Raw genomic sequence first — 13,789 nt, 5'->3', positions numbered from 1 at the left:
CAGTGAGACCATGTCTCTAAATAAAATACAAAATAGGGCTGGGGATGGGGCTCCGTGGTGGAGTGCCCCTGGGTTCAATCCTGGTATCAAAAAAATAAAGAAATAAATAACCCCAGTGTCTAGCCGTAGGAAAGTGGTTACAATCTGTTACAGTATTTCAGCCTCATGGAATGTTACGTGTGGACATTAAAAATGACACTTACCATGTCTCCGACATCAGATGCCAAGTGGGGCTCTATGTTTCAGTTTTTAAGGAAGGGAATTGAAGAACTTGCCTGTGTTATGCAGGAAGCGTTGACAGTGGCCGGGGGCGGGGGACTTTTAGAGAGGGGAATAGAAAGAAAAGAGAGCACTTGGTGGAATGTGTAAAATGCTGGGATTGTGGTTGGATTTTGCTTTTAAAAAAGATCCATTCTTACGTAAGGTTGTCTGTGCAGTAAATTATGAGACAAAAGACGACCCAGGTGGCGGTAGGGCGGGCGCAGCTGAGTTTGGGCTGCTTAGAAGTTGTGTGCACACAGATGAAGCCCTCTGCCAGGTAAGGGCCAGCCAAAGGGCCATTTAGAAGCACTTCAGAGGGAGCCGTCAGGAGGAGAGCCGGGCTCTTGTCTTCCCCAGAGAATGTCGTTTGTCCCAGATGGTTTTCTTTGATTTCCTTTTTATTGATGAGAGCCTGTGCCTTTAGAGGCTGCAGGGAGAGAGGGTTTTTGTCGGCAGCGCTTGCTGGGGAGCGTTCTGGGAGGCTTCGGGCCTATTTTGGTTCTCCCCAGCCCACCCCCTGTGCTTTGACCAAATTCAGCTCATCAGACTCTTACCAGAAAGGAGCTACGTTCATGTGTGACGTGGCCTCAAAAAGAGAAGAGGTAGAAGTGTCATCGGTCACCCAGTCCCTTCTTCTATCTCAGGTTTGACTGTCTTGAACTCAGATAGGGCAGGTGACAGGATGTCTCTCTGAGGTCCCCTCTGGGACCGTGGTATGGCAACAGCTCGGCCTCCATGTTGCGGCCCCCTGAGCTGGTGCTCGGGGTCATCTGGATTCACGTGGTTCCGGGTGCTGTAAACACAGGCAACTCCTTGACTTGCGATGGAGTTACATTTCCGTAAACCCATCGTAAACTGAAAATAGTCTAAGTCAAAAATGGATATATTCAGCCGGGCCGGAGGTGCACACCTGCAACCCCAGTGGCTTGGGAGGCTGAGGCAGGAGGATCGCGAGTTCAAAGCCAGCCTCAGCAAAAAGCAAGATGCTAAGAACCCAGTGAGACCCCGTTTGTAAAATAATAATACAGACTAGGGCTGGGGATGTGATTCAGTGGTCGAGTGCCCCTGAGTTCAATCCCAATTAAAAAAAAAAAAAAAGGATTTATTCTGCTTCTATAATTGGGATCTTAAGTGTCTCCAAGGGTCCATGTAATGAAGACTTGTTCCGCTGAGTGGCCTTGTTGGGAAATGGCAGAGCCTTTAAGAGCTGGGGCCTAGGAAGTCTTCAGGTCATTGGGGGTGTGCCATTGAAAGGGAGAATGAGACCCTAACCCCATCCTCTTCCTCTCCTTCACCTCCTGCCCATGAAGTGAATAACAGGTTTGCTCCACCATGCACTCCCACCATGATGTGCTGCCTCACCACAGCCCCAAAGCAAAGGAGCCAACAGATCATGGACTGAAAGTTCTGAAACTGTAAACCAAAATAAACCTTTCTTCTTTATAAGTTGATTATCTCAGGTATGTTGTTACAGTGAGGGAAAGCTGACCATCGCACCATCTAACCTGCCAAACATCCCAGCTCAGCAACACAGCACACTCCTCGTTTCTTCTTTGATTATGTGACTTATCGGGAGCTGAGCTCACTGCCACGGCCCGAGCATTGCAAGACCACCTATCACTAGGCCAGGGAAAGATCAAAAGTCAAAGGATGGTTTCTACTGAGTGGCGATTCCTTTCATGTCAATGTAAAGTGGAAATAGATCATAAGTCGAACCATCACAAGTTGGATCATCTACAGTAGCCGGCAGATGGGCGCCGTCCTGGGCTTTAGGGAGAGCAAGAAAATATCAGGAAAAACAAAGTATCATGAAGGAAATAAAACAAAGTGGTGTGATAGACACAGGGGGCTGTTTGTAGTGGGATGGCCACAGAAAGCTTAGATGAGAAGGTGACATTTGACCTGAGATTCCCAGGAAACAGCAGGAGCAAGCCTTGGAGTAATCTTGTGTTCTCAAAAAGCAGAAGGAAGACGTGGTTGGTGGATGGGTTCTGCCAACTCGTTTAGATCCTTCTGAGGGGTAGTTCTCAGTGGGGTGATTTTGCCCTCAGGGGACACTGCAATGCCCAGAGACATCTGGGTTGTCACAGGAGTGGGGAGGGGATGCCACTGGCTCCCAGCTGGTGGAGGCTGGGGACCTACTTAACGTCCTACAGTGCACAGGACAGCCCTCCACGGTGAAGAGGGACGCCTTGCAAGTGTCAGAAGTGCCGAGGGGGCGGATCCCGCTGCAGAACAGGCCGAGAGCTCTAGATATTATTAAGAGCGATGGAGGATTTTAAAGAGGGAGAAGAGCGAATGGCATGGTTCTGTTTTCTTTTATAGAGTGTGCCACTAAACTAGTTCAGCTCCAGCATCCAACATTATTGTACTAAGTTTGGTTAAGGGGAAGGGGATTTCAGGACTGAGACCCTTCCAGAGCAAGCATCCACTCTCCTTGGGATGGCGAGGCCCACTTCCTGGGAGAATTATCCTAAGGGGAGGAAGCGGAAGGAGGAGAACCTTAGCTCAGCCTTTCCAGGTTCTGGCTGAGAGCTGATGCTTTGGCCTCTTGGGGTCTGAAGAAGGTTCAGGACAAGTTCCACTGAGGCAGGGAACGATATTTTCTGAAATTGATTGCAGAAGAGTTCAAGTCGGGTTCCAGTTAACAATTCGCTTGGCCAGAGTTGTGTCCAAGAGAGAAACCTGAAGGAGCCCAGGATTCATGGATTTGGTTCAGGATTTCTCAACCCGGGCACTGTGAATATTTGCAGTCAGATCATTCTTCATTGAGGCAAGAGGAAGCTGTCTGCACCTTGTAGGATGTTTAGCAGTATCCTGGACGTCTTCCCACCAGACCAGATGCCAGTGGCACCCTTGTCCCAAGTTGTGACCATCAAAACTGTGCTGACATTGTCAAACATCCCTGAAGGAGATGGGGAAAGGGCCAAATCACCCCGAGTTGGTGCAGTTTTAATCCACCAGTACTTTATGGGCATCTGCAAAGAGCACCATTAACGCCACAATCTGTCTTTGGGCCATGGGTTGGGGAACTTCTGGATGAGGTGGCCCTGCTTTCGGTTCCCATGTTTGAAGTCCCCTAGCCACTGGCTACTGGTCAGCTTTTAAATGTAGTATCAGATACTTCTGAAAGGGAGGAGGAATTAAGAAAGACTCTGGCTCCAGGAAACCTTTGGGGACATTTTTGCCTTCTGATTTTTAGAACTGCAGTTGGTTTTGGTTTTTGGTTTTGTTTCTAAGGTGCGGGGAAGGAACCCAGGGCCTCATGTGTGCTAGGCATGAGGAACAGTTTCTGATGCTCACGTGGGCTGCTGCTGATCCTCTGTGCTGCACCTTCTGGGGCAGATGTTAAAGTGGGGGACTCTGCACTTTCTCCAGGTCTGGGTTAAAATAAAGACCTTAAGGCCCCAATTCCTACCTTATGCCATTCAAAATAGTAATAGTTCTCAACTGTCAATCTCAGCAAGGTCCTCATGTCTCAATGATTCCTTCATTGTTATTACTGAAATATCCACTCCTTTCCCTCCCAAATATGTTTCTGTTATTTAAAGTGGAGGTGGAGGACCTCACCTGCTTTTGGGGGGTCCAGAGCACACACCTGTTCTGCCTAAGGGGAAACCAGCATTCTTTCCCGCTTACCCACACAAACTGGGAATGCAAAGGTGGGGTGATGTTATTTGTAAGGAGATTCCTAATTTATCTTAAAATCTTAAGTTCTTAAGCATCGTTGGTTACTTCATTATAAATACAAGTCACTTGGGGCTTTATGTGGTGAGATCGGGAAGTTCAGGAGCAGAATTCGCATGGATGGCCTTTGCTGTAACATTTCTCAGCAATAGAATAAACCAGACCAAATCCTACGTACCTTTCAAGGCCTAGCCCAAGTGTCTCCTTCTGCATGAAGCCCTTTCTGTCCCCGCCCCTGCGGGGAATAGGCTGTACTTCAGTCTTCCTGGGTCTGGTTCCCATGGCCCATTAACACATAAGCCCTATAATTTTTTTTAATTGAGGTGAAATTCATATAAACGTAAATTCAGCCATTTCAAAGTATGTGATTCAGCGACATTGAGTCCACACCCCGTGGTGTGCCGCCATCACCTCGAATTCCAGAACATTCTATCACCTGAAGGAGACCCTGTGCCCGTGAAGCAGTCACACTGCCGTGCCCACCGCCCCCAGGTCCCAGCAGCGGCTCAGTCTGCTTCCTGTCCCTGTGGGTTTCCGGGTCTGGACCAAGTCCTACCAAATGTGCTCTTTTGCGTCTGGCTTCTTGGGCTGAGCATGACCTCGAGGTTCACCCGCATTGTAGCACCTGTCAGCGCATCGTCCCTCGTCGTGTCTGAAGAGCACCCGTCCCGCGGATGGACCACAAGTTGTTTTTCCCGTTGGCGGACACTGGGCCTCTCCCCCCTTGGGGCTGTTGTGAATAATGCTTGTGTGAACATTGGGAGCAGGTTTTTGTGCGGCTGCGTGTTTTCTGCTGGGGGGGGGGGTTACCTGTGAGTAGACTCGCTGGCCCGCGTGGGAGCTCCGTGCTCAACCCTTGCTGGAGCTGCCACAGTGGCTGACCATGTTGGCCTTGCCGTGTCGCATTGTCACCGGCAGAGTTACTACCTTGCCCACACCTGCCACTTTCTGCTTTTGTGTATTTATTGGTTTGTTTGTTGTGGCCTTTCTAATGAGGTGTCACCTCTGGGAGCCACGTCTTGTCGACGTAGGCGATGGAATGAATGTTGGTTACGCGGATCAACAAACCCTCTGACGGGGCTCAGTGAGCACCCTCTATTTTCCACAGCTGTCCCCTGACTCCAAACATGGGTCTTGTGCAAATTGATGGCTCCCGTCCCGCAGGAGAGAGAGGATCAAGGGCGACGCTTGGCCAGAAGACACGCCATCCCGTGCTCGGGGTGGGGACAGCATGGGCGAAGCTTGTGTCCTACGGGGGAAGGAGGAAGGAAAGGGCTTTGATAGAAAGATTTGAGACTCTTTCTAGGAGATTAGTGGCTGCCAGAGACCCTGGGGACGCGTGGGCAGCTGCCTTGCTGATGGGGTGTTTGGGCCCCAGGAAGGAAGAGCCGCCCGGTCCATCCAGGAAAGGCCTGTAGGTGCCGAGGGCCTAGGAGATGGCCTCTCCTCCTCCCGAGTCCTGTGAGGGTGGCCTTGGGGGTGGCCAGGCCCCCATGGGGACAGCGCTGGGCAGCTTGCTCTGGCTCCGATGGACGTCTCTCACATCAGCTCTTCCTGGCCTTTCCTCTGTCCCTTAAACACACCAAGTTCATTCCTTCCTCCGCCACCGGCCCTGACCCTCACTGTTCCCTCTGCTTGGTGAGCCCCCCTACCTGCCTCCCAAGCCTCAGTCCTTCATGACATTTGAGGCCATCCCCCAGCCTCACCTCTCAGAGAGAGTTGGTCTCCCTGCCAAAATGGCAGCCTGAGCCTGTGCCCCTCGGTCCCGCAGCTTCCTTGGGTCTAAAGGCTAGTTCTACCACTTTGGTGCTGTGTGGCCTTGGACATGTTACTTAACCCCTCTGAGCCTCCATTTCTTCATCTCTTCAGTCAGTAAATAAACTAACTCCTCGGGGACTCATTATGGAGATTAAATTTGCTATGACATACAGAGAGCACTTAGCCTAATGCGTGACATCTTGCATTTTTTAAACTATCCAAACTTTTGTTGTTAAAATTGTGGTTGCTGCTGTTAAGGGCTCTAAGGGCAGAAGAAAACATTCTGTGATGGATTGGAGAAAATAATTGGAGGCAGAATCTAAAAGAAGTCAACGAAACAGGCACCCACTGTCAACGGATCCACCCACAGCTACTCATTTAGAAGCTGCTGGAATCCGTCTCTTGCATGGTGGGTGCAAAAGGAATGAGAGAGGAAAAGAAAAAAAAAGCGACTTTCACACCACTTTCTTTCTCTGCAGAATGAAGTGGAGCTGGGGGAGCTGCTCCTGTCTCTGAACTACCTCCCGAGTGCCGGGAGACTGAATGTGGACATCATTCGAGCCAAGCAGCTTCTTCAGACCGATGTGAGCCAGGGCTCAGGTACACTCAGAATTACACACACCCCCCAAATTCTTTAAGGGGACATCTGTGTTTGTTTGGGGGAACCTGATTTTTCTGCATCCTGTGTTCTCTTGATAAGGCCTTGGGAGATCAAACATCTCTTAGGATGAAGCAGGTATTTGATACCATCTTGGGAGCCCTGGTTGAACTGGGAAGTGGACTGTGACCAGGTGTGATCACTCCTGAAAAATTTAGATTTTCTTTGAACACACGGAAGCCCCCAGGAGGTTGCTCGCCTTCACAAAACTGTGCCTGCAATAGAGACACCGTGCTCTAGGTGGCGGTAGTGTGTAAGGACTTTGTATTCCGATCCACCAGCATGGTGGGCACAGCCTGGTAGTTTCTTTTTCCACCCCCAGCTCACTCCATGTGTAGCATAAATCTTTATACACCCCAGCCTAGAAGGGCATATGTGTTAATTGAAAGGACTACGTGTTAAGTGTCTATAGCAAAACCAACTCAAACATGACTTTTAATGAACTGGAACAGGGTCTGGGACATTTGTATGTAGCTTCTCCCATGACAGCAAAAGGTATTATTGTGAAAATAGCCACGGTCCCTGGCACCGCTTAAGTTCAGTGGTGGAAATATTGTTTTCTCTAAATGCTATAAACAAATTATTTTTGCAATAAGGTGACAACCGAGTCTAGAAGACACATGGCATGCTCAAAAGACACCTTGTGAAACAGGGGGTTTCAAGGGAACTAGTGGAAGGAATGGTGTGAGGTTTGGAGACTTTCAGAGTCATCCCAGTGGGAGAGAGACGGTGTGATGAATGAGTAAAAAGGTTCAGGAGTCAAACTTCCTGGAACCAAATCGCGGTTCCGCCGCTTACAGATGATATGGTCTTTGGGGAAGTTATTTAACCTCTCTAAATGCCTCAATGTCTCCATCTCAAAAACTGGCATAATAACAGTATTCATCTCATTGCATTGAGATCTTAGATAAATGTTAAATTAGTTGATGTACATGAGTCCCCTTTTCTAAACTATAAAATGATGGAAGGATGATATTCATAACTCGTTAATCTCTTTTCTTCTGTGGATGGGCTGTGAGCTCACACGATAAATTTGTCAGCAGACAAAGATCCAGGTTAACCTCTGAGTCTGGTTTTACCTCTGCTGGTCCCATCTTGAGCCAATCATTTGTTCTGTTGAGTCCTCATTTTTCTTACCTTAAAATGAGCCCCGTGACTGAAACCTGCGGGAGGCTGGTAAATATTCGATCCCTGAGGAAGAAGGACAAGGATGAGCAGATAAGGAATGGACGGGGAACTGGTGCGTGGATGATAGAAGAGATGGATGGGCGGGAGATTAATCAATGAAAGAGAGGTCTGGACTGGTGGAGGGGGTGGGCCTGGTGGAGGGGTAAGCGGATTCGTTTCCATGGTCTTCAACATTCTCTGGTGCTGTGTCCAAATCTCAGACCCATTTGTGAAAATCCAGCTGGTGCACGGACTCAAGCTCGTGAAAACCAAGAAGACATCCTTCTTAAGAGGCACCATTGATCCTTTCTACAATGAGTCCTTTAGCTTCAAGGTTCCCCAAGAAGAACTGGAAAATGCCAGCCTCGTGTTCACAGGTAGGTAGCCTCCTGGACCTCGAGGAAGCCCAGGTGAGGCCCGTTCAACCCCTTCCTGTCCCGGAGTCGAAAGGCATCTGGAGCGAGTTGTGTTTAGGAACGTCATGTCGGGTGTTCAGCCAGCTGAGTTTGAATCCACTGACCGTCTGTGAACTTGGGCAAGACCGTGGAGCCGTGTAACAAAATTGTTCTCTGTTACGAATCTGACTCTGGAGCTAGATTTTCCGGAACTGCCACATGATAACTCAGATCTTTGACGGGTTACTGAACGCTTCTGAGCTTCCGTTTTCTCACTGGGGACAGTAATGGTGCCTTGTATTGTAAGATTCTTGTGATGAATCAGTATCTAATGACTACAGAACAGTCCCTGGCACATAATAAGTGCTCACTGTGTGGAATCTTTGATGACGATGATGATGATGATGATGATTCAAGTTCCTTAGTCTAATAGGGGGACATATAAGAAGGGTGATTTAGTCTTGTTTCCAGGGTGCAGTGGTCACACTGTAGCCTACATCAACAATCACAGTTCCTGTGCTCGGGAGCATAGGCAGAGTCTTGCTGAGTGGCTCTGAGTGAGCGTCTCTGACAAGGCGGCAGTCAGGGAGTTGGCCGGGGCTGCAGGCTCACCTGAAGGCCCAACCAGGGAAGCTCTGTTTTCTTTTTTATTGTTGTTATTTGTTTATTTATTTATTGGTGCACCATGATCATATGTGTGGTTGGATTCATCGTGAGGGTCTGCGCTCAAGCACTCTGTCGTAGTTGTTGGCAGGACTCAGTTCCCTTTAGGTTGTTGGACTGGGGGACTCGGTCCCTTCCCAGTGGTTAGCCGGTGATCTTCCTCGATTCCTTACTGCGTGGACTGCTCCATTGAGGGAGCTCACGGCATGGCAGACGGCTTCCATTGTGGTGGAAAAACGTGAAGGAGAAACAGAGGGAAAGGGGGAATCTTTTGTCATCTGATACTGGAAGTGACATACCATCACTCTTGCCTGGGTCTATTCATTGGAGCGACTCACTGGGTCCAGCCCACGTTCAGGAGGAAGGGATTTCACAAGGGTATAAACGGTGTGAGGTAGGGGTCAGCGGGAGCTGTCTCAGAAGCCGCGCACACGTGGGATCGGAGTCAGTGAAAGTCACGGTGTCATTCCGGGTGTCCTTATCACAGTAGGTACGTCCCTATGTCATGGCTGACATTCACCATGACCCGCCCTGTGGGTCAGTCACTATCATCGTCCTCAGGTCACAGGCCTAGTGACTCAGGCGACGCAGCCCACCCAAGCCCTCAAGCTCTGGTCTTGCCAGCTCGACAGGTCAAAGGTCTGCGTTTCCTCCAGCACCCGGTAGGGCTGGCACTGGGGACCCAGCGTCACCCCTTCAGGAGTGCTGCTCTGGGGCACATGGAAGCTCTCTGCTCAGATCTAGTCTAGAATCCTTGGCCCGGGTCTCCCACGAGCTCAGGGCTGAAGAACCCTCGTGCAAGGCTCCCTCTGCACAAGCTGGTCGCCCTTCCCGTGCTGCACGTGTCCATTCTTGGAGACCCCCCACAGGCCTGTTGGTTTTGGACCATCTCAGGGCCTGTGGCCTGGAGTCTGCGTCTCATGGAGGGCTGCCTGCCCTGTGCAGACCTCAGGATCCTCACTGGGGCAGCCTGGGACAGCTGCTGTTACAGGCCAGGGCCGCCCCCTCCAAGGTGTCAGGCCCGGACAGATCAGTGACTGTCCAGTCCCTGAGGGGCAGGCGCGTAGGCCAAGGTTGAACCAAATGTGAATATCTATTCCCAACCTGGACTGGGATAAAGACTTCCCGTGGCCTGCTTGGACGAAGAGGGGGCCTCAGAGGACCCTGGGAGCCCCGACACTTCCATATTTCACCTAAAATTGTACGACAAGAGCAGCACATGCTTGTTACATTGAGTGACATGACAGAAAGGTGTACAAGGCCCAAGGACCAGAAGGACAGGGGTTGAGTGCACAGCCTGGAGATCCAGCCGGGGTCCCACTTTGCCACTCAGTCACCTTGGTGGCCCTCAGCCAGTCTGAGTGCTTAGGTTTTTCTCATCTGTGAAACGGGAATAACAAGGACCCCTCTAAGGATCACTAGGTAGATCCACAAGATCAGCACACACACGGTGCAGGCCGCTGTCCCTAGCACAGAGTGAGCCCTCTCACAACTTTTCTGTGGGGGACTGGAGATTGAACTCAGCGGCGCTTAACCACTGAGCCGCATCCCGGTCCTTTTTTATATTTTATTTTGAAACAGGGCCTCACTAAGTTGCTGAGGCTGGCTTTGCCATCCTCCTGCCTCAGCCTCCTGAGGGACAGAGTCTCACTGAGTTGCTCAGGGCCTCACTAAGTTGCCGAGGCCGGCTTTGAACTCGCCATCCTCCTGCCTCAGCCTCCCGAGCTGCTGGGATGACAGGTGTGCGCCACCATGCCCGACATGTGTAAATGTATTTTTAAGGCACCCAGATATTTCTGATGTTCAGTCAGGGTTCAGAGCCACCGTGTGAGTAGGAATCACGGCTGGCTGGCATTTTATATACAGGCCACTGGCTGGGATAGTAGAGGAAATGGGGGGTGCAGCCTGTAGAAATCCAGGCAAAGCTGCCGCTCTCCTGAATCACAAGATTCTAACTTGCTTTATTTGTCAGCAGAGAAAGCGGCGCTGTCACCTCCAGGCTGAGGATCTCAAACCCAGGCCCCTTGTGTGTTTCCAAACACTTCATCACAAAAGTCAGGTTGATCTGCAATTTAAGCATTTGCCGAGAATCCCCAATACAAACCCGCAATTAGCTGCTGGGCTGGGCTTTCTGAAGGTGGAGGAGGAGGAGGGTTCTTCTCCTGCAGCTTTCAATTAGGTGATTTCTGCAACTGAGGGTTGTTTTGTTTTTTGTTTTTTAAGGGAGACAGAAAGAAAAGAAAGGGGAGTCATTACTTTTTGACTCCTGAGATAGCAACATGTGGTGCAGAGTTCTTCTGGGAAATGCAGGAAGGTTTTACTGAACCCAAGGAAAGTGGAGCTGGCCCCGGAGGTCTTTGGGCCGCTATGGAAGGAAGAAAGGGAGGAAGGGAAGGAAGGAGAAGGAGGAAAAAAAGAAACTGAATGGCGATACTTCAAAATATTAGAAATGGAATTGTCATATGATGTAGCGATTCTGTGTCTAAGTATATGTGCAAAGGAATTCAAAGCACAGACAGATATTTGTACACCAATGTTCACAGCAGCATTATTCACAATAACTAAACGGTGCAAAATACCCAAGTATCTAAGCAGGAATGAATGGATAAAGAAACTGTGGTCTGTCCATCCAGTGGAATATTACTCAGCCTTAAAAAAGAAGGAAAATCCGTCACCTGCCTCAATATGGAAAAACATTGAAGATGGGTGGTCATTAAAGGACTCACAGTGCATGATTTCATCTATTTGAAGTATGCAGAGTAGTCACAATCATAGAGAATAGAATGAAGGTCCTTAGGGGATGGGAGGGGAGGCATAGGGAGTTATTGCTTATTGGATACACAGTTTCAGTTTGGGAAGACCAAAAAACCCCAGGTAGGAGCCAAATGAACCTTTCTTCTTAATAAATTCCCCAGCCTCAGGTATTTTGTTATAGCCACAGAAAATGGGACAAAGACTTTTAAAAATTCCTGATGACCAAGCCCTAGCCCATAGTAACAGAACCAGCCTGGGCCTCTGCTTTTGTTTTGCTTTTTGGGGAGCATCTGTATTTGTCAGAGCTGGCCAGATAGCTCTCTTATGCAGGCTGGGCTGGCCAGCCTTGGCCTAGAACGGCTCTGCCTCCCTCCCAGCTTGCTGTTTGGAGGCCTCCCAGGCCCCACTGTGAGAGCAAGTTCCAAGGCACCTGGTCTGTTTTCCATAATTACTTGGCTTTCTGCAGCTGGAGCATCAAATTGGTTAATTGAATCTGCTCGGGCAATGAGATGGGTGGGGAGACGCGGCAGGAACAGCTGAGAGGCCTGGAAGGCAGGGCTGACCCCGGTCCAGTGGGCACCAGAGGACACGTTTGAAAAGCAGGACCCTGGAGAAGCTCAGGATACCCAGCAGAGGAGACAGGATATCCTGTCTGAGAGGGCCCAGCCTTTCTGAGATGGAGGCCGTGGGCTTGTTCTAAGACACAGATGTCCACTCAGAGCCCTGGCCCTGCCTCAGCCCAGCTGCCCCACCTCCTCTCTGCAGGCTCCCAGCAGTCTTCCCCACTCTGCCCTTATGCCCTGACCCCGTGGGCACCAGCCCAGCTCTGCCTCCTCGAGAGAGGGTTGCAGGCCCATCATCATGTGGATCGCAGCGGCTTACGATTTGGTTCAGATTTCGCCTCCCACCTGGCAAGCCCTTGACATTGGGTAATTGATACCCCTTTGGGGAGCCCCAAGTTCTTCCTCTGTCATGAGCGTCCAGCCTCAGTCCTTCATAGCATAAGCTTTAGGTCGCGCCCTGTACCTAGTTAGTGCTCCATAACCAGCAGGCGGGATGCTCCTGATGCTGCTGGGAATAGATGGACCCTACCCAGAGGGACGGCCCCTGGAATTGCGCAGACCTGGGTTTGGATCCCCCTGTCAACCAGCTAGGTGACCTCAAGCAAGTGACGCCACCTTTCTGAGGGCCAGCTTCCTCCTGTATCAAGTATAGCAAATCGTGCCTCTTATGGGCATCAGAGACGGATCAGCATATGGGCCCATCCAGTCCAGAAGTGGACGCTTGGAAAATCCTGTCTGCCGTTTTAATCATCGCAGCGTGAGAGAGTCGAAATGCTGGCACCCGGGTGGTGGACAGCTCGGCCCAGCTGCCTGGGCGCGCCTCTCCAGCGTCTCCCTCACCTAATCGCCAGGACCCCAAAGCTGCCAGCTGGTGCCGTGTCCAGCCGCCAGGGACGGATGCTAGATCTGTGCCAACCCGGCCGCAGGACCAGGCCAGTTTGTGCTTCCTGCTGTTCCCTGGGATTGGCAGATGGGAGACAGGTCACAGCAAGAGCTGGCCTTGCCGCTGAGCTGCAGACCTGGTCCCGGGCAGTGAGTGGAGGAAGACTAAAGGCCATGATCTCTAACCAGAGGCCATGGAGGTGCACCCCTGGGAGCCAGAGTGTGGGGACGATCACAAAGCGGGGAGATTGAGAAGGGGCCACGAACTTGTGCATGGACTTCTAGCTGCTCACAAGCTGGTCTCACCCCAGGTGGTGTCACGTGGGCTTTCAGAACTGAGCTACAGGGTAGTCCCTAACCCAGGTCCTAAACTGGGCCCTAGGGGACACCTCAGAGGGGCCGACGTGAGCAGCACTGCCTAGGCTTGGCAAACAGAGTTGACACTGCAGTCACAGTCCGCAGACGGCAGATGAGAACCTGTGGTCAGGACCTATCCTGGTCAGCTGCTGTCACATCGATGCATGCTGCAGGATTTAAACCAGACACTGAAGTCTCATAATGTTCAAAATGACGAGGATATAATTTGAAATGATCTGATTTATGAGGAACTGAAGAAATCTGACAAATTTTTAGAGAAATTAGGATGGACAGATACCAACTGCAAGGTGGCCTAGATATGGGAACAGTCAGACTTTAAAGCAGCTGTGATAACCATGCTCCAAAAGGTACGGCAAACCCTCTTGAGAACAATAGTAAATAGGGAATTTCAGCACACAGTAGTAGTTTAGTTTTGTTTTTTTTTAAGACCAAATGGAATTTTTTTTCCCCAATTGGAAATTTTATAACGGAAGAAGCACAATAACTGAAATAAAATACTCACTGGGTGGGCCAAATGACAGAATGATGACGATAGAAGAAAAAGAGAGTGAGCTGGAAGAGAGATCGAGAGAAATTATGCAGCTTGGGCCACAGAGAAAAGAAAACTGGAACCCAGGAAGAGA

The 13,789-nt window shown here is 50.3% G+C and overlaps 1 protein-coding gene across 1 annotated transcript in view; it reads left to right on the top strand.

Annotated features, from left to right (window-relative positions):
* Syt17 (synaptotagmin 17) overlaps positions 1–13,789 on the top strand; it is a 60,099-nt gene that overhangs the window by 28,206 nt on the left and 18,104 nt on the right. The window contains exons 6-7 of the mRNA XM_077106072.1: positions 6,186–6,306; positions 7,753–7,908. Coding sequence (XP_076962187.1) covers positions 6,186–6,306; positions 7,753–7,908 — 277 coding nt within the window. The remainder of the gene's footprint in view (positions 1–6,185; positions 6,307–7,752; positions 7,909–13,789) is intronic.

The sequence above is a fragment of the Callospermophilus lateralis genome, chromosome 19 (assembly GCF_048772815.1).
Source record: "Callospermophilus lateralis isolate mCalLat2 chromosome 19, mCalLat2.hap1, whole genome shotgun sequence".
In the NCBI taxonomy this organism is placed as follows: Eukaryota; Metazoa; Chordata; class Mammalia; order Rodentia; family Sciuridae; genus Callospermophilus; species Callospermophilus lateralis.
Note: the sequence above shows the minus strand (reverse complement) of the source record. Positions and strands in the feature narration are given on the sequence as shown.